The following is a 24,922-nucleotide window of genomic DNA, read 5'->3' as shown; positions in this document are numbered from 1 at the left end:
TTGAAATTGTCTTGATATATTTCGTTAGTGACGCACAAAGACATTTACGCCAACAATCCAGAGTCCCTTCGTTCCTACGGGTTGGGGTTTGCTGCTGTGTTGCATTTGGTTGTAACTAGTATGGCAACTGGAGGGCGTTGATAAGTTTTTCGGAGCAACGTGTGACTAAAATGCGGACTGTATTGATGGTTGCTGAGAAGCCGTCTCTGGCGGCATCAATATCAGCGATTCTCAGCAACCGTCAGTCTTCATCCAGGAAAGGTCAGTCCTGTTGCATGCGCACTCATACATGGGCGTTACCAGTCAGCGGTGCTTTTGGTCTAAACTGTCTGGTCCAGCATATGAAGTTGGTTCTTTGGATGGCTTCGGTTCCAAGAAATGTTGGCTATTAAAATGTTGGAAGTAAAGGACACAGGGATTTATTTTCAGATATTGTTATGACAAGCTTGATTGACACAAATTTTAAGTCATGCTGAGAATGATCCTGATTTTGGTCAGGGTTTGGCTGTTACCCAATGACTCAAATCATTGCAACTGATGTTTTTCAACCTTTGGGATGTCAAGCCACCGCACTATGGTTGTATTGCCTTGAGATAAAATGCAACAATTAGAAATGACCAATACCTAGTTATGCTTAATTGAGCTAACATGTATGATAAATGTGTCCTTACCCTATTGAATGCTATCTTAGCATTACAGTATTGAGCCAGTGATGGCAGTGAATACCAGGGCTTTAAGTAAAATAAGATTTTGTGACATAACTTAAATAGAGAAGTAAACAAGTGATTTACAAATTGCTTATAATGAAATGATTTAGTGATAAACCTGGATATCAAATACATTCTTGCATGATACAGATTCCTAATGTAGAATCATGTAGCATCTGTCATTTGTGACATAAAATCACATACATTTGTATGAATTTAAGATAGATGAGGTCTGAAGGCAGAATGATCTTGTTCTCATTTGCAGGTTTTGTTTTCACTAAGATCTGCAACACTTTTTTACAAAGATCTGTCCTTAAGGGGTTGTTGGATAGGTTTCAAGCATTGCCCATCTTTTTTACAAACATTCACTATGATTTTTCATCTTTGCTCTGCTCCATTTAGTAGAATGACACACCATCTCATTGAAGAATGTCATGGCAATGGCAGAAGTTTTGCTGTGAAAGTTGTTTTGTGTGGGAGCTTTGATCCCTCCATCTTGTCACTCATGTAAGGAGCAATAGAGGGTTGTTGCTAGTACTGAACAAATTATCAGGCAGCTGCACCATCTGTTTTTTGTGTGTTATCAGTAATGGTTCCCAACACAGCTTTCATGGTATAGATCTAGATGTGTGCTAGTAGTGTTTTGGGAGTCATCCTAAACCATTCACCCATTCTCTTGGCTCATGTCATGTGTGTGGTCGTGGATGATTCATGAATGGTGTCATGTTCACAGGATCCAATGGAGTCTGCACAGTGCATGAATGGAATGGGAGCTTCCAGGGAGAAGCAGTCCATTTCAAGATGACATCTGTGTGTGGTCATGTGATGTCGCTGGACTTCATTGGAAAGTACAACAACTGGGACCGTGTTGATCCAGTGAGAACCTGCATCACTGTACCTCTGGTCCCTCCATGTCTCCTTGTGCATGCTGGTATGCCTTGTTGTACCTACACAAGGTGTGTGAAATATTGATACTGTTTCACTCCTGATCAGTGCATGCTACTGCATTTTTGCTGGTGCACCACCTCATGCAAGCTCTCACAAACTGTTGAACTGCTTGCATCAACTTGTTTACCTACCAGCCTGACTCATATGTAATCACCTACCCATGTAATTACCTACCTGTGTAATTGCCTACCCATGTAATTACCTACCTGTGTAATCACCCACCATTGTGATCACCTACCTGTGTTATCACCTACCCATGTCATCACCTACCTGTGTAATCACCTACCTGTATAATCACATACCAGTGTAATCACCTATCTGTGTAATCACCTCCTGATGCAATCACCTCCCCATGTCATTACCAGCATCACCTACCTATGAAATCACCAACCTGTTAAATCACCCATGTTATCACCTACCTGTCCATCTATCCGAGCTGCCCCTTAGCGATGATTGTTCCTCCAGGCCGAGCTGTTCAACGCCGTGACGGAGAAGAAGGAGGCATCCGTCAAGATGCGCATGCCGGACTTCCTTGCGCGCGAGGCGCACGGCTGCGACTACCTGGTGCTCTGGCTCGACTGCGACAAGGAGGGCGAGAACATCTGCTTCGAGGTCATCGACGCCGTCCAGCGCAGTATGAACAGGCTACCCAACAGACAGGTGCGGATGGACGCCAGCAGGCTGTCGGCTGACTGCCGAGAGCGTAGTCAAACGTGCTGGATCTCTGCCGATGGACGCCAGCAGACTGTCGGCTGACTGCCGGGAGCATAGCCAAACGTGTTGGATCTCTGCCGATGGACGCCAGAAGGCTGTCGGCTGACTGCCGGGAGCGTAGCCAAACGTACTGGATCTCTGCCGATGGACGCCAGCAGGCTGTCGGCTGACTGCCGGGAGCATAGCCAAACGTACTGGATCTCTGCCGATGGCCACCACAGGCGATCGGACAGATGAGGAGTTCATTACGCTGTGACGGCATGGTGTCCGGTTTGGGGCCGTGCTCCACGCTCCGTGGTGTTGTCTGGCATTCATCGACATGTGGGTGACGTTCTAGGTGGGGGTACTGTGACGAGAATACAGTGCTTTAGATCGTGACATTCGACGAGCTGCCTGCGCTCACCAGTCGGTATTTCCTGACCAGCCGGCTGTGCTCCGCAGACGGTGTTCCGGTCGCGCTTCTCGGCCATCACGGACCGCGACATCCGGGCGGCCATGAATAGCCTGGTGGAGCCCAACGAGAACGAGTCGCGCAGTGTGGACGCTCGCCAGGAGCTGGACCTGCGTATCGGCTGTGCGTTCACGCGCTACCAGACCAAGTTTTTCCAGGTGGGCGGGGCGCTTGTTCGGCTGTTGTTCTTGTTCCTTAGGATGTCCCTTCGTGGATGATTTGCTTTAGGTGTGTGTGCGTCGTTATTGTCGGCGCGCCTCCTGGGAATATGCCGAGCCATGTCGCCCCCAGAGCCGGAAGGGTTGGTTCGTGGTCTGTCAGGCTAGCTGTCGCATGTTATGGGTCCTTTACCCTAGCAGCCATCTCTGATTCTGTGTAAGTTGTCATTCGTGTCGCTTGTTTATCTGACGTGACGCAGTTATCCTGTTGGGCTTTGATCAGTTCGAACAGGCATCTCGCGTGACGACTCGCGTGAGCGGTCGAAAATCGGAATGCTAGTGACCGCAGCATCTGCGCAGATCGATAAGGTATGCCTCTGTGAAAGCAAAGGCTACACTGAGGCAGACCTTGCGAGCCCAGTGTCCAGTGCTGACTCGGCAGGTGACGTCGGCCGGCAGGGTCGGTACGGGGACCTGGATTCCACGCTCATCTCCTACGGGCCCTGCCAGACGCCCACGCTGGGCTTCTGCGTGGAAAGGCATGATCAGATCCAGTCGTTCAAGCCCGAGCAGTACTGGAAACTGGCGGTACGCTCCGCACGTCGGTCGTGATTCATATTTAGCGAATGCCTGCTCTCGTGGATAGTGGAGAGCAGCACGAACGGTTGCACTGTCACGGATTCTCGCACTGGTTCTCGGAGCCCCTGTACATGCTCAAACCTGGGATGTTCCTTTTGTGATTAACTCCGTCACAGGAGAGGTTTCTCAGTCAGAGAGGAGTGGCACAATTAACTCCGTCACAGAGAAGTGTCGTACGTTTGCGGGCTTAGACCTGCATTTCAGGTGGTGACATCTGTCGGCATCGCTGCTGAGCTGAAGCTCCACGAACCGGTTTTTTTCTGGTTGTGTTCACCATGCCGTCGGTTGGACAGGTCACGTGTGAGCTAGAGAATGGGCAGCAGCTGCACCTCGAGTGGGAACGGGTGCGCTGCTTCGACAAAGAAGTGGCCACGATGTTCCTCAACCAGATCAAGGACATCAAGACTACGGTGTAGGTGGTGCAGCCCGAGACCGATAGTGTCCTCGCGCGTGCACTATATTGGTATACTGGGAAGGCAGGGGTGGTGGTCTTGACGTACTGACGGAAAGCTATTGTTTGGAGGCCTTCTGTTAGCTGTTTTTCGTTTTTCTGGTTTCATTTGGCGTGGAAGACTGCGGTGCTAATGGGCGTCACAGTTGCTTGCGTCATAAGCTATACCGACGCCTGTCATAGTGATTGTTTCCAATTGTCTATCATTCGTCCCAATCGTACTCTCACCATCACCCTTAACATTGTCTTTGTGTTTAGGGTAGATGCGATAGAAAGGCTACTCTACCGCAGAAGAGACTAGGAAGGCCGCATGTAGTGTTCAAAGAGCTGTTGAATGGCCAGGCAGTCACATAATGAACATGAAGTGCGATTCATAAACACCACCACCCGTGTATCCCCTTCAGCGCTACAATTTGTGCTTTATGCTGACATTAATAACCATAATTGGTGCCGAGTGTTCCGTTAAGTAACTAAGTAGCTCCAGTATTGGAGGGGGAAACCTCGTTATGCACGATAATGTCCATGTGCCATAAAACAAATATTATTAGAGACTCGCACTTCCTTCCTCGAACTAAATCAGTTTTGAACGGTCGTAATGTAGTCCAATATTACGACTAAAACGCTCACTGACGGACCAGCGCACTGATCGCGCCCCGTCGCCCGTCTTCGGGACGTGTCGTGAGCCGACCGCGCTGCCGCCGCTGACACCGGCACCGCCCGCTGACACACGCCGTGGCCCGCTACACCGCCCCCCCCACCCCGCCCGCTGACACCGCCCGCTGACACCGCCCGCTGACACGCCCGCCGCCGCCTCATGTGGACAGCGTGGTGAGCAGGAGAAGACGAAGGCGCGGCCGCTCGCGCTCAACACGGTGGAGCTGATGCGCGTGGCGTCGTCCTGCCTCAACATTAGCCCCCACTACGCCATGCAGATCGCCGAGCGGCTCTACACACAGGGCTTCATCAGCTACCCGCGCACCGAGACCACCCACTACCCGGAGAACTTCGACCTGGTGTGAGTGGCGCCGACGTAGGCAGCGGCGCCGCTCGCTTCCGCCTGCAGGGACTGGGGCGTCTCTAGCGCGTGACGTGGACGGTCACGCAGGCCGTCGAGTCTCGCTTCGCCGAGACCGGAGCGCTTGGAGCTCTGCTGAGGGCGAGGTCAATGCTGGCGGAGGCCGTGATCGCCGCCTCGCCGTGGGTTGACCTCGACGCGGCTTCATGTTGACGGCGGTCCGTCCGCGGGCTTGTGCGCAGCGGCTTGTGTGTGACAGGTGGATGGGATCGGCCGCCGGCCCGCCTCCGTGTCCGTGTCGCCGTTCCCCTGGACGCCGGCCCGCCTCCGTGTCCGTGTCGCCGCTCCCCTGGGCGCCGGCCCGCCTCCGTGTCCGTGTCGCCGCTCCCTGGACGCCGGCCCGCCTCCGTGTCCGTGTCGCCGCTCCCCTGGACGCCGGCCCGCCTCCGTGTCCGTGTCGCCGCTTCCCCTGGACGCCGGCCCGCCTCCGTGTCCGTGTCGCCGCTCCCCTGGACGCCGGCCCGCCTCCGTGTCCGTGTCGCCGCTCCCCTGGACGCCGGCCCCGCCTGTCCGTGTCGCCGCTCCCCTGGACGCCGCCCGCCCTCCGTGTCCGTGTCGCCGCTCCCCTGGACGCCGGCCCGCCTCCGTGTCCGTGTCGCCGCTCCCCTGGACGCCGGCCCGCCTCCGTGTCCGTGTCGCCGCTCCCCTGGACGCCGGCCCGCCTCCGTGTCCGTGTCGCCGCTCCCCTGGCGCCGGCCCGCCTCCGTGTCCGTGTCGCCGTCCCCTGGACGCCGGCCCGCCTCCGTGTCCGTGTTCGCCGCTCCCCTGACGCCGCCCGCCTCCGTGTCCGTGTCGCCGCTCCCCCTGGTCGCCGCCCGCCTCCGTGTCCGTGGCGGCGGCCGCTCTCCCCCTGGACTGCCGGCCCGCCTCCGTGTCCGTCGCCGCTCCCCTGGCGCCGGCCCGCTTCTGTGTCCGTGTCGCCGCCCCCCCCCCCTCCCTGCCCCCTGCGCGTCGGCGGGCCACGCTGACTGTTGCCCCCGGGCGTCGCGCAGGGGCACCCTCCGCCAGCAGCAGAGCAGCTCGGTGTGGGGCTCAGAGGTGCGCGCGCTCCTCGCGCAGGGCATCAACCAGCCCAAGAAGGGCGTGGACGTGGGTGACCACCCGCCCATCACGCCCATGCGGCTGGCCACCCCGCAGCAGCTGGAGGGAGACGCCTGGAAGGTGTACGACTATGTGGTGCGCCACTTCATCGGTGAGCTGGCCGACGTGGCGCGGTGTGGCCTTTCCGACAGCGCCGTGCTCATAAGTTCGCTCGGTCGACACAATTATGTGTTTATGCTTAGCAAGTTTTTTTTCTACCGGCGGCGTAGCGCGCTCATGGCGCAGTTAATCGGTACTTTTTGACCCACGTGAAACTACGTTGCGTACGCTAGCAACGTGATGCAACGGCTGTAACGCAGCCTCGTACACGCTTGGCACAGTATCACGCCGTCGAAGCGACGCAGAGCGTGCTCGACCGGTCGTCCAGCTGGGTCGCGTACGCCTCCCTTTGCCCGCCGTGACCCGCCCCCCCCTGCTCCCTCGCAACCCGTCCCCCCCCGTGCTCCCTCGCCATGACCCCGTCCCCCCCCCTCCGCAGCGACGGTGCACCGTGACTGTCGTTACCTGAGCACCACGGTCGGCGTCAGCGTGGGCGCCGAGAAGTTCAGCGTGACTGGGGCACGGGTCATCGACCCCGGCTTCACCGAGGTCATGGACTGGCTGGCCGTCGGCCGCCAGGAGGCGCTGCCTGACGTGCAGAAGGGCGACCGGCTCACGGTCGCGTCGGTCAGTGCGGGGACGTGGGATCGCGGGGCGGAGCGGCCGCCTCGTGCGGCTCGTTTAGCGACGCGAGAGGCGACTGTCGGTGGCGCTGCGTCGTGTCGATCGTTGTGAGGGAACGCGAGCGGAGCTGCCGCCCTCACTGGCGGCTGACGCTGCGGTGGGTTGTCGGAATGATGTTGGGGAACCCGGTTGAGTTGAGAGATGCTGAGTTGGGGAATGATACCGTCGTGAGCCTTTTTGGGGATAGCGCGCCATGCGGCATTGGTGCTGGGCTGTTGTGACCAGCTGAGCGTGTCTCACCCGCAGTGGCTTCCGTCATGCAGTCTGTCCTCTGTCCTCTCTGACCGTGGTGGGACTGGCATTGGCTGAAATCCATTGGGGTCATCTTGCATGCTTTCCGGGGGCTGGGACCCCTCACATCAGCTCAGTGCTTGTATGGAATCTAAGACGAGCGTGACAAGAATCGCTCTCAAACCCCGGCCCCACTCCCTCACGCCGTCCGAATCTGCCCGATCCCGTGGTGAGAGTCGGCGCCAGCTGTGACGCGTCGGCGGCCGCCGGCCGTGCCGCAGGTCCGGTTGACCGAGCACCTCACCTCCCCGCCCGGCTACCTGACCGAGGCGGAGCTGATCACGCTGATGGAGAAGCACGGCATCGGCACCGACGCCTCCATCCCCGTCCACATCAACAACATCGGTCTGCGCAACTACGTCACCGTCGAGACGGGTCGCCGCCTCGTGCCCACCACGCTCGGCATCGTGCTCGTGCACGGCTACCAGAAGGTGGGCCGCCGATGTGGGCCGTCGGCCACGCTGGGGGGGGGGGGGGGGCGCAGAGTGGGAGCGCACGGCGCCGGGCAGGCGGTCGATGCTGGTCCCGACCTGGCTTCACTTCCTCGCCTCGGGACACAGGGTCACTGTAAGCGGCAGCCATGCGGCCGCCGCGGAGTTGCACTGCCGCTGTTCCGCGGCGGCCGCGGTGGTGTTCGATCTCGCGGCGCGCCGTCCCGGCCGGTGCTCCTCCGCCGCGCCCCGCCTCGTCGCGTGCCGAGCACGCCCCGACGTGTCCACGGTGGCGTCGCCTGTGACGCGGCGCCACCGTTCCAGACCGACCCGGACCTGGTGCTGCCGAGCATGCGCTCCGCCGTGGAGCAGCAGCTGAACCTGATCGCGCTCGGCCGCGCCGACTACGACGCCGTGCTGCGGCACACGCTCGAGATCTTCAAGATGAAGTTCCACTACTTCGTCAAGAACGTCAACAGCATGGACCAGCTGTTCGAGGCGTCGTTCTCGCCGCTGGCCTCGTCCGGCAAGCCTCTGTCGCGGTGAGCAGCGCGGCCGCGTGCGTGCCAGGTGCACGCTTTGGGGTTGGCAGACTCTCGATAGGCGATACGCTGCGTAAAGCCGTTCAGACGCGCTGCATGCTGAAACGGGTCAGGGTGGGGCTGTTAGTATGGAGGCAAGGGCAAGCATTGAATTAACCACGTTAATTATCAGTCCTAGTTCTTTGCTGTCGTAGAGCTGTCACAGCGTCTTATTGCCGCGCTTTGGCAACAGTTCATGCCGTTCGGCTATGCTACTCGTTCACGCCGCGCTCGCTTAGCGTGATCTGACCCCTCGGTAGGTGCGGCAAGTGCCGGAGGTACATGAAGCTGGTGGAGACGCGACCGCAGCGCCTGCACTGCACCCACTGCGGCGAGACGTTCTCCCTGCCATCTGACGGGGTGGTCCGCATCTACAATGAAGCCAAGTGTCCGCTAGATGACTTTGAGCTGGTCGTGTGGTCGGGCGGCAAGAAGGGTCGGAGTTTCGTGCTCTGTCCTTACTGTTACAACCACCCGCCGTTCAAGTAAGCGGGGTGCGGTTAACAAGGTGTGAATGGAGCTGAATGGAGCTGAATGGAGCTGTGTAGTGAATAGAGCTGTGTGTGAATGTGCTGAATGCCTGTTAATGTAGTGAATGGAGCTGAATGCCTGCGTCGAAGTCAGTACGGGACTAGCTTGACTCAAGATTATGTTGTGTGATGGTAGTCGATTATGACGCTTCATTTGCCATGTAAAGGTAGAAGATGACGCTTGATTTAACATTTAAAGGTCAGGTATGTTCCTCCAATTGGTACGCTTAGTCAGTTACGTTTTGGTACTGTTGGTTTCAAGTTTGATTATTCATCCACCGACCTGTGTATCTGCCTCGTTAGTGCTGTGAATCAAAGGCTGCTTCGCACATCTAGCCGGCGCGCGGTCGGCAATCGCCGATGTTCTCTGCGTCTGCGGCCGTCCCTCGTCCCGGCCGTCGGTGCCCGCCGGTGTCCGCCGCGATCCGCCGCTGCCTGTGCGGCTGTCTCTCGTGCCGAGTGTCCGTGTCCGCTGATGTCCGCCGCGATCCGCCGCTGCCTGTGCGGCTGTCTCTCGTGCCGAGTGTTCGTGTCCGCTGATGTCCGCCGCCGTCTGTGCGGTCGTCTCTCGTCCTGGCCGTCCGTGTCCGCCGGTGTCCGCCGCCGACGGGCGCCGTCCGTGCCGCAGGGACATGGGCAGGGGCAGCGGCTGCAACAGCTGCTCGCACCCCAGCTGTCGTCATGGGCTCAGCGTGAACGGCGTGTCGGCGTGCGTGGCCTGCGAGCGCGGCGTGCTGGTGCTCGACCCCGCCTCGGGACCCAAGTGGAAGCTCGTCTGCAACAGGTGAGGCCTCTGCCGCCCGGCCGGGCCTGTGTGCGGGCCCGATCGGGGTGTTGCCGTCAGGAGGTGCTCGCGTGCTTCCACTCTGTGTGGAGAGTGATGTCGCTCACACTGTAGGGGTACAGCTACGTCAGTTAACGCGGGATTGCCGTGTTTGACGTGTGTCCATTGGGAGAGCGTTTTAAAGTGAGAGAAGTGACAGCTGTTTTGATCTGAGTGTATGTAAGTTTTCGCTGGACTGCTTAGTCTTCAACTGTCAATCAGGTATCCGTGATATGAAGACGCTGGCGTCGGAACATCTTTGATTGACGTTAACTGGATGGCCGTGTCTGCCCATGGGCACGACTCAATACTAATGCAAAACGTCGTGCCAAATTTCTGCTTTCCGTTGAGACGTAGATTCAGCTGAGCGCCTATTGGTAATCTGGCATCTTTTGCATTTACATAGCACTAGCTTATACATCATTTCTGGTATACAGAGAGTATCGGGCGCGTTTGGCGCCATCTGTAGCCCATTCCGCGCGTATTTCAGGTGTGACGTCATAATCAGCCTGTTCGACCAGGCGGTCAAAGTGAGCGTTCTGCCAGGCGTGTGCGGATCCTGCGGCGCCTGCAACGTCAAGGTCGAGTATAAACAGGTCGGTGCAGGGCGCGGAGAGGGTCGCGCCGCCATGAGCGATTGTCATGGGGCGTGTCACACACGTGTTTGGCGTATCCGGACAATCGCACATATCGAGTGTTTGTGCTCGTGTAAGATGTCGACAGTGCCGGATAAGCCGTGCAGAATGGCATGGTCATGCTAGGTTGAGCGCAGCCTATAGAGGGCTAGTGCACGCAGTCAATTGCCCTGTCAGGTATGTGGTACTGATTGAACTGACTTGGCTCGGTATGTCCATTTAAAGGGAGTGTTCCGCGTTTGAATGGGACTTTGGACTGGAGTAGCCACCTTGAATATCATTCGGTGCATGTCACAGCCCTGCCCTTCTTCAGATGTAAATCCCTCTAGTTTTTAGCTGTACGCCCGCGAAGATCTGCAAACTTTGCGGGGAGACTATTTCAAGGTCATCCAGGCATCCATGACGCCACGATAACGTCATTTAAATCCGGCTATTACATAAGCCATGCAATGGCAGTATTTCAATCGGCGATCAAGGCTAAGACAATGACAGAGACTAAGACAGTGTGTTGAGTCGATCATGTATGGCTTTCGTGAGGTCGCATTCCAGATAATACGGCCCGCCATGGGCTCCCAATCATTGTTCAAGTTACGCTGACATGCTTAAACAATGACGTATTGAGGAGCATATAAATAAACAGAGAAATTGTGTTATTGACAGCAGTTTTTCCCACATAAAAACATGCCAATAGTTATAAGTGAGCTTATTTCATACCTGATGTTTACTACAATATCCCCAAATGTGGAGCATTCCCATTAAGGGTTCAACTTGCCGAGTCACTGTGTGTTATCGATAGCGCTCCCTGTTCTCACTATTGTGGATGTCAAGTACCGTGCGTGGCTGCTTTATGCGTCAGCGATATCTGTGCGCTGTGTATACCCGGATGTGAATATCTTGTGGTATCCCAATGACTGCTACTACCACTACGCTGGTTCCGTTCAACTCGAGTCTGTCGTCTCCCCGTTTAGGTGCAGGTGCGAAGTAGTTCGATTTATACAGTGCAGTCTTGGCTTAGCATGGATAGTGCTGCTAGGCATGTCGCTTCTTGATTATCACCGACAATTGGAGACTAAAATGGAGACTAATTCGGCAGTGAGTGGGCCGCTGCCCGTAAGTGGTGCAACCGAACGCCTTTGTTGGCAAAGAACTGTGCTTTATCTCGGTTGGATGGCAAGTAGTCCATGCAACCAAGTCGAACTCACGTGGGCTGCTCACGTACCGCGTTCCCCGTGCCATCAATTTCAAACCCCATGAGACCTCTTAAGTGAGTAACGATCTTTTTCGCCTCACTCATAACTGAGAAGCCTCGGGTTCTCGCCCCATCACCGCCATATTTCACTGTCGTGCCCCGTCGCCCGCGGCGTCCGCAGGCGGGCGCCGTCCGCCGCCTCATGCCGTCCGCGCCATCGCCAGGAAAAGTCGCGTTTGCCGGACAAGGCGACGCAGCTGGAGGGTTGCGTCTTTTGCACGGAGGGTCTGAGCCAGCTGGTGCAGATGAAGCACGCCCAGCGCACGACCAGCCGGCCGCGGGGCGGCCAGCGGGGCCGCGGCCGCGGGGGCGCCGAGCCCCGCCAGCCGCGCGACAAGATGGCCGAACTGGCCGCCTTCTTCATGTGAGTCCGGCTGCCGGCCGGCGCGTGAGTCGCGGCGGCGATTGGAGCCTCGCGTGGGGACCCGGCGGGTGGCGCCGGTGGCCAAGGCCGCCTGCTGGCGCTGGCCGCTATTCATCGGTCTCCGACCGGACTTTTGACCATTGAGACCGGCCGTCCGGACCGCGGCCTGAAAAGTCAGGCCGCGGCCATGTGCTGTAATTACACTGCCGGCGATGGCTCGCCGCTCCTGTTGCACTCTTGTACCGTTATCTGCGGGGAGTAATGTTTTTAACGGAGGTCGAAGACTAACGCGCTGCCACGTGCTGCTTGCTGCGCATGGACCGTCGAGGTTGGACATCCTCCGCTTATTTCACGGTTTTGTAACCGTGTTGTTGTTAACTTGTGATATTATGCACGACTAATGTCTGCATAACGAGTCCCCTTGGGACAATACAAGCTTTTGCACCATTTTTGGATTACGGAACCACAGCCACACAGAATCATCGGACAGACATAACAAGCAGCCCACTCGAGGGGAAGGCGCGTATTAAAGGTCGATGTGGACATGCCTGCCCATATACTTGTTGGGTCCGACAGTAACAGCGTTGCCAATTCTTCCCCAAAGCTCAGATTTTTCGCTTGACCTAGCGACTTCCGCTAGATTCCGCCATCGGAATTTTGCGATCTGTCAATATGTTGTACACCAAATTTGCCAGGACAACTGTGTTTTGTTTCCGTCGGTCGAAATATGTGTTTAGTATTATTTCTGCAGCTCACCGTCCTTAAAAATGAACTTTTGTGGGTAATCCCATGGTGAACATCGCGGCGTATGGACAACACGGTGACCTTGGCCGTGAAATCATGATTCCGAGACTTACCTCGTTTGGGTTTCCCCGGAGACTGCGACGCCGATGACCATAAGAGCTGCCCGCGTCACGAAGGGCGAAAACGCATCAGGTACACATTGAAATGACTACCGTCGCGCGAACTCCAAGGCACGTCGTCTGACGCGGTGACAAGCGGCGAGCGGAAACTATGATATATTGTCACGTTCTTCGACAGTCGCTATTACGGACGAACCATGGGCATAAAGGAGACCTTGGGTTTACTGAGTTGCACAGCCGTACGTACCAACCAATCAACCCTTAACAGCGACATTACATGGCTCAGCGGCTCCACGAGGATCGCCAGCGGTGTGTGATCATCACGCGGTCTTGGCTCGCTAATTGGGATGCGTAAAACATGCACCAGCCCAACCTAACACGACTGGGCTGCAAGAGTCAGGGTTAGGATGTGACTCAATCGCAGACGTGGCGGTGAACAATAATTGATCGACTAACTACACCCGAGTTAAAATGGTTCGCTGCCGAAAAGACAGTTTCAGTTTCTAAGTACACGAACGGGATAAAATATTATAAGGAGTCCAGGGCCGTCTGACCGAAATATGCAGCACCGCACGGGTACTGCAAGAGTACGTTGGAAGGCTGAGCGCGTGACCCTCAGTCCCTCTGAACGACCTAAAAACCAACTAAGATGAACTATGAGAAGAAAACCGAGAGCTAGGGGAGCGTCATATGAGCATTGATCTGAAGGGGGGGGGGGGGCGCAAGTAAGGTGAAGTAATGCCACAGGACAAATTTGTTTTTTGTCTTCAAAGTGCGCGAAAAACGATGCACGACGGAAGCATGATCATAAAGGACTGACGAGGTTTAAACGAGGTCATGTAACCGGTGTAAGACGCACAAGTGGTCCATGGATGACATTAAAAATTAAGATAGCAGTGCTGTGATTCCTTGATAATAAATGCATTACTTACAATGCCGTCATGTTAGCCTTTCCCTGCATTCCATTATGAACAGAAAGAAACTGATTCGAACAGAAAAAAACTGAACAGTCCTCTGAGCAAGGCGCTTCACGCTGGAGCGAATTGGCCTTTCGATGAGCGTCACGGAAACATGCTGCAAACACTACGACGCTTGAAGGGCTGCACGCAGGGATGTTCTCTCTCGGAAAGGATGCTGCTGATAGCTAATACTTCCAAAGTCTCGTGCTTGAGAACTTGGATTGCACTCTCGAACGAAAGCACTAGGCGTTGAGCCTTCTTCAAAAACACACGAGCTAGTTTTTGCCCAGCTAATATCTGACACGAAACGTTTTCGCTCGAGGATTGCATTTCCGTAGCCGAGCTCCCTAGCTCACGTGAGTCCAGTCACGCATGTGATGACGCGCTTCCTCTAACGTCAGTGCTCCGTATCCATGGCGGCCAGGTACTTCTCTTCAATCAGCTTCGGGACCAAACGGTGTCTGTAAACAGGCGCAGCAGGGTGCTATTGATAAGCATCGTCCGTGATGGGTGGCAGGAGGCGAACGCATTCAGTGTAAAACATAGAGTCTGTGCAATCTGGTTCGAGGTTCTCCACCTAAAGAAAAACGTCGCAAAAATCGAATAAGACAGCAAGGCATGCATGTTTTAACGCTCTACGGATGTTTGATTCGTACATCCGATGCCAAACTATGACGGTTGCTGAGAGATCACTCAAATGAAATAGCTTCTTTTTAAAGATTTGATCCGAACCCTTTGAATGAATAAGTTTCCGGGATTACAGCTCACGCTAGGCGGTGATTGTTGTGTGAGCCCTGATCCCTACCATCCGATCGCGCAATTCCAGGCAGCGGCAGAATTTAGTGGCGAAATTTTAACGTGCCGCAGTGCTCGGCATAGTCCGTACTGCCGTGTGACGTCAACTAATATTTAGCGCGACCGCTGCCACCGGCCGCAAGCCATAGCCGTCAAGGGCAAATAGCGAGCGCCTACAGCGACTCGAACTCCCCCCCCCCCCCCCCTTCCACGGTTGAGAGGATAGGGAGGCAGGCGCTCTAACCAGCTGAGCCACCGGGGCGGACGGGAGACATGTCCGGGACGGACGGGAGATATATCTGTTCGCAGTGCGATCATATCCGGATCCGCCCAACGCTAAACACTTAACGATGTCAACCCAGTCAGTCTGGCGTCGAACGGCCCAGCCGGCTTCATCTCCTACCTGATGGGTAGCAGGAGCAGCAGCAGCACCGGGAAGAAGGTCTTCATGTAAGCCCAGGGCGAGAAGCCGAATGCGCAGAGGATGCAAAGCTGCACCACCTGGCAGCCGGTGAAGATGTGGATCTTGCGCTGCGGCACTCGCCGGATGTAGTGGTTCGGCGGGTACGCCACCTAGCGGCAGCACCGGCGCAGGCGTTAGATCGCAGACCCACGCTCCGCCAGTCCGGGACTGGCGGCCGCGCTGAGGCCGTACTCCCGGCCAGGGTAGAGGCCATAGCCCGGGCCAGGGCTGGGACCGCACACCCGGCCAGGGCTGAGGCCGTAGCCCCGGCCAGGGCTGGGACTATACACCCGGCCAGGGCTGGGACTGTAACCCCGGCCAGTGCTGGGACCGCACACCCGGCCAGGGCTGGGTCGCGAGCGAACTTCATACAGTCTGCGACTCGGAAGGGCACGGTTCAGCACTTGGGCGTGAGCGCTCAGGACAGCGTCGCGTACAGGGTGACACGTAATCTGGAGCATCATGGCGCCCGTAGATCGGGGCATCCAGTTTGCATTAGCGCCCATGTCGTAGAAGTTGAGTTCCAGATATGATATTTAGCAGGGGTGAGAATCATTGACATTCTTGCTTTATATGGATGGGGATGTTTGTCGTACACGATGCGAAAATTCGCCTACATCAACGCACGAAGGCTGTGATGTCATTTATCCCTCGGACATTCCAACACGACTTTTATCACAATATTTATATGACCTCATGCCTTGTCAATCGAAACACGAAAACGCACAACCACCCTTTTTTGACGTCCGCAAACCCGTGAATCTTCGACCTTTCCCATGTCCTGTCCCGCATATCAGCCTTTCTTTCCTCGTTCTTTCTTCATCCGGCATCCTCGCGATGCCACATTTAACCAGGTCAGGCTGCATGCGCCATCAGAGAGTGGGGCCCGTGGTGGGGCCCGTCCGAGCGCCGAGCGCATACGCCGCGCAAGGGTCTCTGTGCGGGCTAGGCTAGGTGGAAGCCCCCCCCCCCCCGCCCCCCCAGTTGCAGGCAGCCTTTTCCACCGCTATCCACTCTCCTTCACCCCATAGACCTGAAAAGGTCATTCTTGGCCGAAAGGCATTTCTGGTTCTAACCCAAGCCAAACCAAGAACGCTGCCGCACAGTTGGTCACCAGCCAGCGTGTGACGCCGCTCGCCACCGCACGAACCGCTGCACCGGCCGCACCTGCTCAGTGAAGAGCAGTGTGATGCGCTCGAACATCTGGTTGCCGTTGAGCGCGGTGATGGCCATGTAGAGGAAGAGGCCGCTGAGCACCGGCGGCGGGATGTACGACAGCGGGTACGGCAGCAGGAACACCGACAGGCCGATCAGCACGTGCGACAGGATGCCGGTGACGCGCGTCTCGCGCACCTTGACGATGCTGCAAGGCCAGGGACGTGTCAGGGCGCTCCTGGCCGGCTGCTAGGCTCGGTCTGGCGCTGCGTGACTGCGCATCTGTCGAGTCCTGAGCCTCACATGGTCAACCAGGCGATAGCGATGCGCCGAGGGGTTTTTGCTGGCTTGCAATGACAGGAAAAGACCTTGTGGAGTAACGTGGACGTAGGTTGTACGCAAGGACTAGTTTCGCCGAACAATGGCATATTTTTGCATTGTTGTGGCAGTGCCTTATTTATGATACGATTCGCCCGAGGTTTTCTTTAGATAATACCTATGAACAAAAAGAAACTGGCACGCAATCACTTCTGCGTAATTACCCGGCCAGTTACGTTCCTGATTTTTTACAAGGCAAACACAACTAACGAAGGTCATCCAGCTGGTACAGGCCGGTACTGTACACAACGCGCACCAGCCGGTTGGCGTCCACACCAACACGGCTGGCGGCCGTCGCTCTGCGCCTCACATTTCGTAGACGTGGCCCTGTTCGATGCGCTCCTCGACGTCAGCGAGACTGCGCACGTGCAGCGGCGAGTGCGGGATGGCCGCGTGCATCCACGGCAGACCGAACACGGACAGCAGGCCGTTGAGCAGCGCCACCACCATCAGGTCCAGGTGGTAGGCCGGCCCCTTCTTCAACCTGGTGGCGTCGGAGGGCGTTAGGGCCGAGGCGTGCGCGAGAGGGGCGGGGGCCCTCGCGTGTCCTGGCTGGGACGGTAGCTCTGGTGCAATGTGCCGCGCGCGCTGGTTCGGTGACGATCTGGGGTCTGGACCGACGGCAGGAATCCGTTTCCAGCTCACAGGATGGGATGGGGATAGGAAAAGAAGATGGGACTGGGTGGGTCTGGAGCAATGGGTTCCTGTGAGAACAGGAGCCTGTACCCCGGAAATAACGGATTTGAGATGAAGTTTTGGGTCTAGCATAAGGAGTAAACGTCACTATAGACGTCACAAACATGGCGGATAGCATCACGTCAACAACCTGTTCTCGCTCAGCATTGCACAACGTTGCCTGGATATAAGAGTCCGGTTTCCGTCTGGGCCACCGGCTCCGGTTTTTTTTTTCTGGTCAGAGTTCAGCACGGCTGGCTTCAGCCAGACGCCAGCGCCGCCGCCGTGGCGTGCGGACTCACTTGTTGCCGGGGTTGTTGACCATGGCGCTGGAGATGTTCTGGTCCATGAAGAAGAGCAGGGAGAGGCAGAAGCCGAGACCGGCGCTGCCGAGCACGGCGCCCGCACCCATCCCGCTCATGGAGACCAAGCCGATGGCGTTCTCGCCTCGGTAGTGGAACGGCATCACTAGCGACGGCGGAGGCGGCAGGCTGTCACACCGACCACACCAGGTACGCACAGGGCGTCCGAGTTCGCAGGGGTACACGCGTCGATAGGGAAATGAGTGTCCGCTTTTATTGAGCGGATCAAAACAGGAGCGGAGGCTATCGATTATCGCACTGGGAGAAGACACCGCTTTTGAGTGGTGAGCAATGATCAAACTCAGGATATTCGCAAAACGTTGATGTCCAGGACTGCATTGAGAACGAGGCCGCTTAGAACACATGGGATAACTTACGTTTTACTTCTTTGAACAGGAACGATCCGATGAACGTCATAACAAGGACTGCCACAGGCAGGGCATAATCGGCTAGCATCTCCCGCTTGTTGGCTTCCAGGTACGGCCTGCAACGGAAAGGGTACGTCATAGCGCGGCACAGCAGCATATGCTGCCTTCTTGCCTCACAGTCTTCCTGAACATTGTCAGAGACCTTTCTTGAATAGTGTACGATGGACAGCATTGTACCTTCGTCCACGCAGGAGGGGGGAGGGGGAGGGGGTATGAGAGCAACTTTTCCAATCTGGTAATGATTGAAAGCCGGATGAAGGTCACATTCAGATGATGACTGACCGTTCCAGAGAATTAGCCGTACGATCAGCGAATAGCGCAGCCAGGTAAGCAGCACTTCCAACAGCAAAAACAGTTAACGACTTAACAGTAAACGCGCATTAGAGACGCACGCATGGGAGATGCATGATACTCTTTTCACGGTTCGTAGCAGGCGAGAGATCACAGAGCGTCTTGAGAACAGTGCACCATCCCTGATTAGCGCCTCTACCTTACAGGCACGTACACCCGTTTCCGCCGGCGCGACGAACGTGCTCCCATTGGCCTCGCAGGAGACCAAAAAACATCCCTTTGGCGCCACAATAACTGCGCCCCGTGCGACCGTGGCAGAGGGTGGGGATGGGGGCTCGACCTCCAGCACGTGCCCACTGAGCCTCTTTGGGAGCCCTGCCCATCGCCAGATTCGCACACGGCCTCGAGTCGCCCTCGCGAGCGCGGCGGGCGAGGCCGCGGCGCTGCACTCGCCGTGTAGCGGACCGCCGCGGCGTCGGCGCGGTGTCGCTTCGGACTCACGTCTTGTTGAAGTTGTAGAGGGAGACGCCGACCCAGAGCGTGCCCAGCATCAGCAGCAGGTAGAGCATGCTGTTCTCTCTCAGGCACTGGTCTATCACCACCACGGTGCCGTTGGTGACGTCGTAGTTGGTCACGTTGGCCTCCTCACTGACACCCAGACACGCCGGAGACAGGTAGTTCCTCTGAAAGTCTGAAAATGTTCGACGTTGGTGAACCGGCTCTGACGAAGTATCCAAGCTTCAAACTCTCGCTTGTGAACAAGTGATGGCTGAAATACGCCCTGGGTTCAGACGGAAATTTCGCGCATCATCATCAAAGGTTTCAAAGAAATCATCAAAGTAATGCCACGGTGGGAGAACAAACACGCAGCGAGAAACACACAGCTTTTTATCGCCATTGGGTGTTGCTGGCGACTGACGCGGCCATTTTGTAACTATCCTGGAAGACACCACTGCCAGAGGTACAGAAACCCTTGGTTCAACCCCGTGGTGCCCTCCGTTCCCGCCAGGGCGAGAGACAGTCGACGTCACATAGCCTCAGCTGCTGAGCACGTCGAAAAGCCCCAATCACTAATCCCGTAGTTCGATAGCGGAAGAAGGTAACCTAATTTGCGTCGAAGCCGTTTCATCCGGCGATGACTAGAAACTCCTTCCAACAGTCATCAGCAATTCCACGCATTCGCAGCAGCGTATGCCAACCAATGAGCCACACACTAACCAAGCGGAAGTCACCTGTAAGTCCATACATTTGCAAAGCCGGACGTCAACGAATGAGCCACTTGTAACCAAGCGTCAAAGCTCACTGTGCACGGTATCGCGGGTGGCGTCCACGCAGAAGGCTATGGAGATGAACAGGGCGAAGATCTCCTCTGTGGAGCGGGTTGACCAGCGCATCAGCCGCGACACGTCGAACACGCTGTATAGGATGATGAAGAATGAGTTCCAGAGGCCGACGGCGCAGTACATCGAGAAGAAGTCGAGCTCGAAGTCGTCGCAGATGTTTTTGATAACTGCAAGCGGCACAAGGGATCAATGTCGGACGGTGTTGATGACAGAGCGATATGTGAACCATATGTCAAATGTCAGGGTAGCTATCAGAAGCTCTTCACGGCTGGAGGCCGCCTGTGGTAAATATCACACATCCTTAACGACGGGATGTGACACGTGAGATCAAGTGTTTCTGCCGACAGGAACTTGCAGGCCAGGTAATCGCCAATGATGCGACTAGGCGATATTAACGATGTCATTATTTACGCGCCGGGTGCTTGGCGCGCGTGCGGTGTTGCCTGATCTCCCCGCCATCATTACATCTGCCCGCGACTGTGACGACCATTCGCCAATAATCACGGCCTTATTAGTTTTCCCTCAAAAGAGAAGTGCCGCCAACCTTCCTCACAACGATCTCGTGTGCGAGGCGGTCCAAATGTTGGGCGAATGCCAGGTTCGCGTGGCCAGGACACACTCCACACTCACCTAAGAGATGTGATGTGATCACTTCCACCACAGGGCCTAATAATCTGGCATATTCAAACATATGCACACCCCGGCCGTTTTCGCGGCGCAGATTCCCACCAAGCAGCACAATGCATCACTACAGCCTTCCGACCGCTCTTCAGGCACGGTGCGCAGCCGGCATGCTCGCGCCACACGTTCACGAGCGGAACGCCTGACAAACCGGCCGCGCGCTACGTTGCACGCGCTTACTTTTGATGTAGATGGCGAGCGGCGCAGTGGTGAGCAGCACCATCAGCGGCTGCCCGCCGAACACGAAGAAGAACAAGCCGCCCAGCGTCTGACCGATGATCACCTTCTTCACGTCTGTAAGGCGCGAGGTACAGTTAGGATATCTGAGCAAAGCCTGCCCAGAGATGAGCTCCGATGCCGAAGCGTGGCGCGGAGGTGAAGGCAACGGGATATTCACAAGTCTGTCATTGGGGCTTTCCGACGCACTCAGCTGCTGAGGCTATATGACGTCGCCTACCTCTCACCCTGGCGTGAAAGGCGGGCACAGCAGGGAATCAAACCCCGTACCTCTGGGTTTCCAGACGCGCATTGGTTAACGCAGGCAAGGTAACTACAGCAGTATCGGAGCCCAGCACACGCACGCACGCACGCACGCATGTACGTACGCACGCACGCACGCGCACACATTTACGGGTTGTGACAGGAGCGGGTTGGCGATTAGCGATAGCAAATTGGAGGAGTATCTAGAACAGCGGACGGCGATCCGTGGGTTAGACAGAACGGGTCCCACTTTGGCGCGATTGAGGCTAAGACTTAACAACTGCTTCATGCACAGATATCGCTCCATCAACCCTTCTAATGAAAGGATCCGATCGTTTTTATTGCTAGAGAACAGTGAGGCCATTTTGCGTTATTTTTATCGGTAGTGTATACTTTTGGCGGCGCAATGTGGTGTTGCATGACCTCAGAAAATATCTGCAGCATGCAACTTTCACAACATGCAAGCATGTTCTCACAGCCAAAGAGCTCGCTTACCGAAATGGCGGCAAACTACCAATAATAAAACGTGACAGAACCGACACTGCATTCACGACGCCTTACCAATCTTTCCGCCTGTGTTATGGTCATTCAGGACTCCAAACGCAATGGAGGGGAGTATACAGGCGAAATACAAGAAGAATGTGGTCGATATGGTCTTCTGCAGCGTCTTGTTCCCAACAAAGCCGTCAACATAGTCCTGGTGGTAAAAGGCACGCTTGGTACGCAAAAATCGCGCGAAATAAAAAGCTGATAGCAAACGAAGTAAGCCATGGCGAAATCAAACAGCAACTTAAATACCGTTGATGCTGTTTAAGAAGACAACACACTGAGCATATTACTAAGAACTAGTACGTAGATAGGCCTTAGTTTGAGAGCATTAAAAAGCAAGAAAGGTCACAGGATGAGTCTCGTTTTTCTCCACGCATTTTGACAATCTGATGTATTTGAGCTTCATGTCATTACCACCCCACTCCCCCTAAACAATTCAACGCCAGCAATGGTGAAGTGGTCCAAATGGCTGATAGGAGTAACTGGCTTCGAGATAAGCAGACACCACTCACTTAAACACTGCCTGCACACAACCAACGGGAGCGTAAAGAGGCGCAATGTGGCTGGGCACATGGGACGTCGCCTCCCCATACCTGGATATAGAACGGCACATGGGACGTCGCCTCCCCATATCTGGATATAGAACGGCACATGCGACGTCGCCTCCCCATATCTGGATATGGAATGGCACATGGGACGTCGTCCCCCATATCTGGATATCGAACGGCACATGGGACGTCGTCCCCCATACCTGGATATAACACGGCACATGGGACGTCGCCTCCCCATACCTGGATATAGAACGGCACATGGGACGTCGCCTCCCCATATCTGGATATAGAACGGCACATGCGACGTCGCCTCCCCATATCTGGATATGGAATGGCACATGGGACGTCGTCCCCCATATCTGGATATCGAACGGCACATGGGACGTCGTCCCCCATACCTGGATATAACACGGCACATGGGACGTCGCCTCCCCATACCTGGATATAGAACGAGGCCCTTCGCTTGAGGTCGGCGGAGAGGCCGGTGCCCACGGTGCAGCACTTTTCATCTTCCTGCACGAATCGGGGAGGAGCATGGGTCACGCGATGTTTCACGTCGCTACAGGCGGCATGACTGGCGATCCACCACTTCTGAACATGCAAATGCGATGTTGGATAGATTACCGTGATACGCAGTAATCTGCACCCATGCTTCGCGTGCGTCCGAACACTGATAACGCCCTCGATTATTTGTTTGCGCGCACGTGATAGCGAAGGCATGCTGAAGTCCTCTATCATTCCATCAACCGATCTCCGACATGCCAACCGCCGACGCCCGCAGCACCCATGAAGGCGTCTTCGCAGGTCTGAGAAGGAATGGCATGACGCGAGCTCCCCACTCTCCCACCCCTCCCTCGTCTCCATCCACTTCCACGTCCGCCAGCTCACCAGCGGCTCTTCATCAAGGTTGACGGCATGCACTTTGGTGTCTCCGTCTTCTATGGCCATCATCTGGGTGTGCTTGACAATGAGCTGCATAAACTCCTCCTCTGTGTGCGCCTCCATCAGCCGCTGGCGGAAGTCCATGTCGGCGATGATGGTGGCGAACGTACGGGCCGTCTCCAGTGCGTTTTTCGTGCCTTTCTGCGGAACCAGACCGTTGTTAGTATGTGAGACAGCGGAGACGCCGCGGTATTTACAGTGCTGAGATCTGCACTGTGGAGCCCAGCAATCTACCAGATCATGATGAAAGCTAAACGTCCACTAACTACAACGCACGGGAAGCATGATAGGGGCTATAGTAATGTTTTCCGCAGCACAAAGGCTCCAATTGCTAGCAGGAGGCTAGGAACAGCGATCTATAATGGAGCGAATTCTCGCTGTCGATACCGAATAAACCATATTCTCAGTACGCTGGTAAAACGAGGCGCATGATTGTGTTACACCGAAGTCGATTTGACAGCATCGTGTTCGATACCGACGGAAATCGGACATACATGCCCTCGCATACGCCATCTTCCATCCCTGTGGGCTACACTATCCAGAGTGGACCGCGGACGGGCCGGCAGCAGGCCCCAGCGGCTGCACTCGAGAGCGTGACACACGCGGGTTGCCGCGCACTACCGACCCACCTCCTTGCTGGGCACCAGGATGAGCACGAACAGCTTGACGTGCTTTGCCGTGCGTCCGAAGTTGGCCGGGTGCTTCAGCCGGGCTATGGCCACGTGGCGGCGCTGGAGGGCCGGCAGGTGGCACCTGGGCCACCAACAACACGGTCACGGCCACCGAAACATCACGCTGTCAACGTCACCGACGGCAGGACGCGGGAGGGTGAAGGCAGTCCGGGTACTGCAGGAGGGGGGGGGGGGGGGGGCGTCAAGTGGCTGGTTTTGACGTTTTTACCTCAGCGGATGCAATGCAGGCGCAAAATGTCGACATTTGGTAATCCTACACTCGCAGCTCTGCAGTGTGTACTCGGCTCGCAATTTCGCGATAGTCGCCGACATTTTATCAGTATAACGTTCCAAAAAATGGTCGTTCCCTCATTAACGTAACGTTTCCTCATTAGCATGTCGGTGATAAGCACACGCTCGGGTGGGGGAGGGGTTAATCCCCATCCCGAATGTTTTTCCAGAGTAACTTTCGAGCAGCCGTGGCGTAGCCGTGTGGAATTTAGTGCGGCTGCAGACAATGCAATAGCTCATTTTTTGGCGTGCAAAATTGCGTGTTCCTTAAAAGGTCACTGAGCTATAGCAGGTCGAAGTTAGTTCATGGCTGTCTGTGATGAAAATTCGTGTGGAACCGGTGAACCTGATGTGACAACGGAGTGTGAGACGAAGACGTCCATCTCTGAGACAGTTTCTTAGACAACTGGATGCTTGAATTAATGATTAAATTGAATTTTATTGACTTGGAGACAGGTATGAAGGTCAGACCAATGTGAAGACCAAACTGTTTTCTTTTAGAAAAAACTTGCTGTGCGGTGGTTTCGGACGTTCATTTCGAATTTTCCGATCACAGAGAAGTTAATAGGCATCGCATTTATACTTAGTGAAGGTCAGATGAGGTCACTGACGTAAAGTGTCCCAACCAGCCTATTGCTGTTGGCACCATACCGCCTAGCATACTTTATCTTCGACACTTATCCAAATTAAAAAATCGAACTCTCGTTGGGTTTTGGTCACCATGACCTTTTGAAGGCAAAGAGAGCCACTGACCTATAATGAACATCAATGACCTTTTCAGAGAACAGGTATCTAGGTTAGAGGTGGTTGCATGGGGAGGCCTGGGGCTCCCCGGACATTGATCTGGAGTTTGACCCTGTTTGACCTCAGCTGACCTGAGCATCATGATATAGGGGCCTCAGACTTTTGCATAAGTGAGTTAGCATTTGGGCCTACCTTCCCTGTGAACTTGGTTGGTAGCTTTGGCTTTGTATGGTTAATAGTCGGCTGGATTGGTTGGTATTCAGTTGCTTGGTGAATTTTGTATCTCGTACTAGTTTTTAAGATCTAAGTGGGTTCACACACGCAAGCATGTGGTTTAACTGGCCCCTGGGCGTCGTGTTAAGACCCGCTGCTAACTTATACTATAGCAGCTTGACTGTCTCTTAAACATAAAGCTGCAGATAGTTGCGAC

The 24,922-nt window shown here is 55.5% G+C and overlaps 2 protein-coding genes across 2 annotated transcripts; one reads left to right on the top strand and one right to left on the bottom strand.

The window, feature by feature from the left end:
* The first annotated feature begins 114 nt into the window (after positions 1 to 114).
* LOC119093050 (DNA topoisomerase 3-beta-1-like) lies at positions 115 to 12,263 on the top strand. The gene is given in 15 exon segments (XM_037215943.1): positions 115 to 261; positions 1,441 to 1,583; positions 2,121 to 2,315; positions 2,811 to 2,978; positions 3,438 to 3,566; positions 3,911 to 4,069; positions 4,905 to 5,083; positions 6,136 to 6,335; positions 6,723 to 6,910; positions 7,480 to 7,689; positions 8,014 to 8,231; positions 8,531 to 8,755; positions 9,429 to 9,584; positions 10,114 to 10,219; positions 11,672 to 12,263. Coding segments are annotated over 15 exon segments (2,571 nt in total). The 5' UTR covers positions 115 to 170; the 3' UTR covers positions 11,876 to 12,263.
* A 591-nt stretch (positions 12,264 to 12,854) lies between these two features.
* On the bottom strand, positions 12,855 to 23,539 carry LOC119093052 (sodium bicarbonate transporter-like protein 11; the record flags this gene model as incomplete). The annotated part of the gene is given in 13 exon segments (XM_037215946.1): positions 12,855 to 14,154; positions 14,892 to 15,061; positions 16,119 to 16,314; positions 16,795 to 16,968; positions 17,462 to 17,627; positions 17,899 to 18,005; positions 18,742 to 18,931; positions 19,544 to 19,750; positions 20,445 to 20,558; positions 21,306 to 21,441; positions 22,283 to 22,357; positions 22,733 to 22,927; positions 23,416 to 23,539. Coding segments are annotated over 13 exon segments (1,918 nt in total), but the record flags the coding sequence as incomplete, so codon positions are not given.
* Positions 23,540 to 24,922: the final 1,383 nt, after the last annotated feature.

The sequence above is a fragment of the Pollicipes pollicipes genome, unplaced genomic scaffold, assembly GCF_011947565.3.
Source record: "Pollicipes pollicipes isolate AB1234 unplaced genomic scaffold, Ppol_2.1 Scaffold_38;HRSCAF=43_pilon_pilon_pilon, whole genome shotgun sequence".
In the NCBI taxonomy this organism is placed as follows: Eukaryota; Metazoa; Arthropoda; class Thecostraca; order Pollicipedomorpha; family Pollicipedidae; genus Pollicipes; species Pollicipes pollicipes.
Note: the sequence above shows the minus strand (reverse complement) of the source record. Positions and strands in the feature narration are given on the sequence as shown.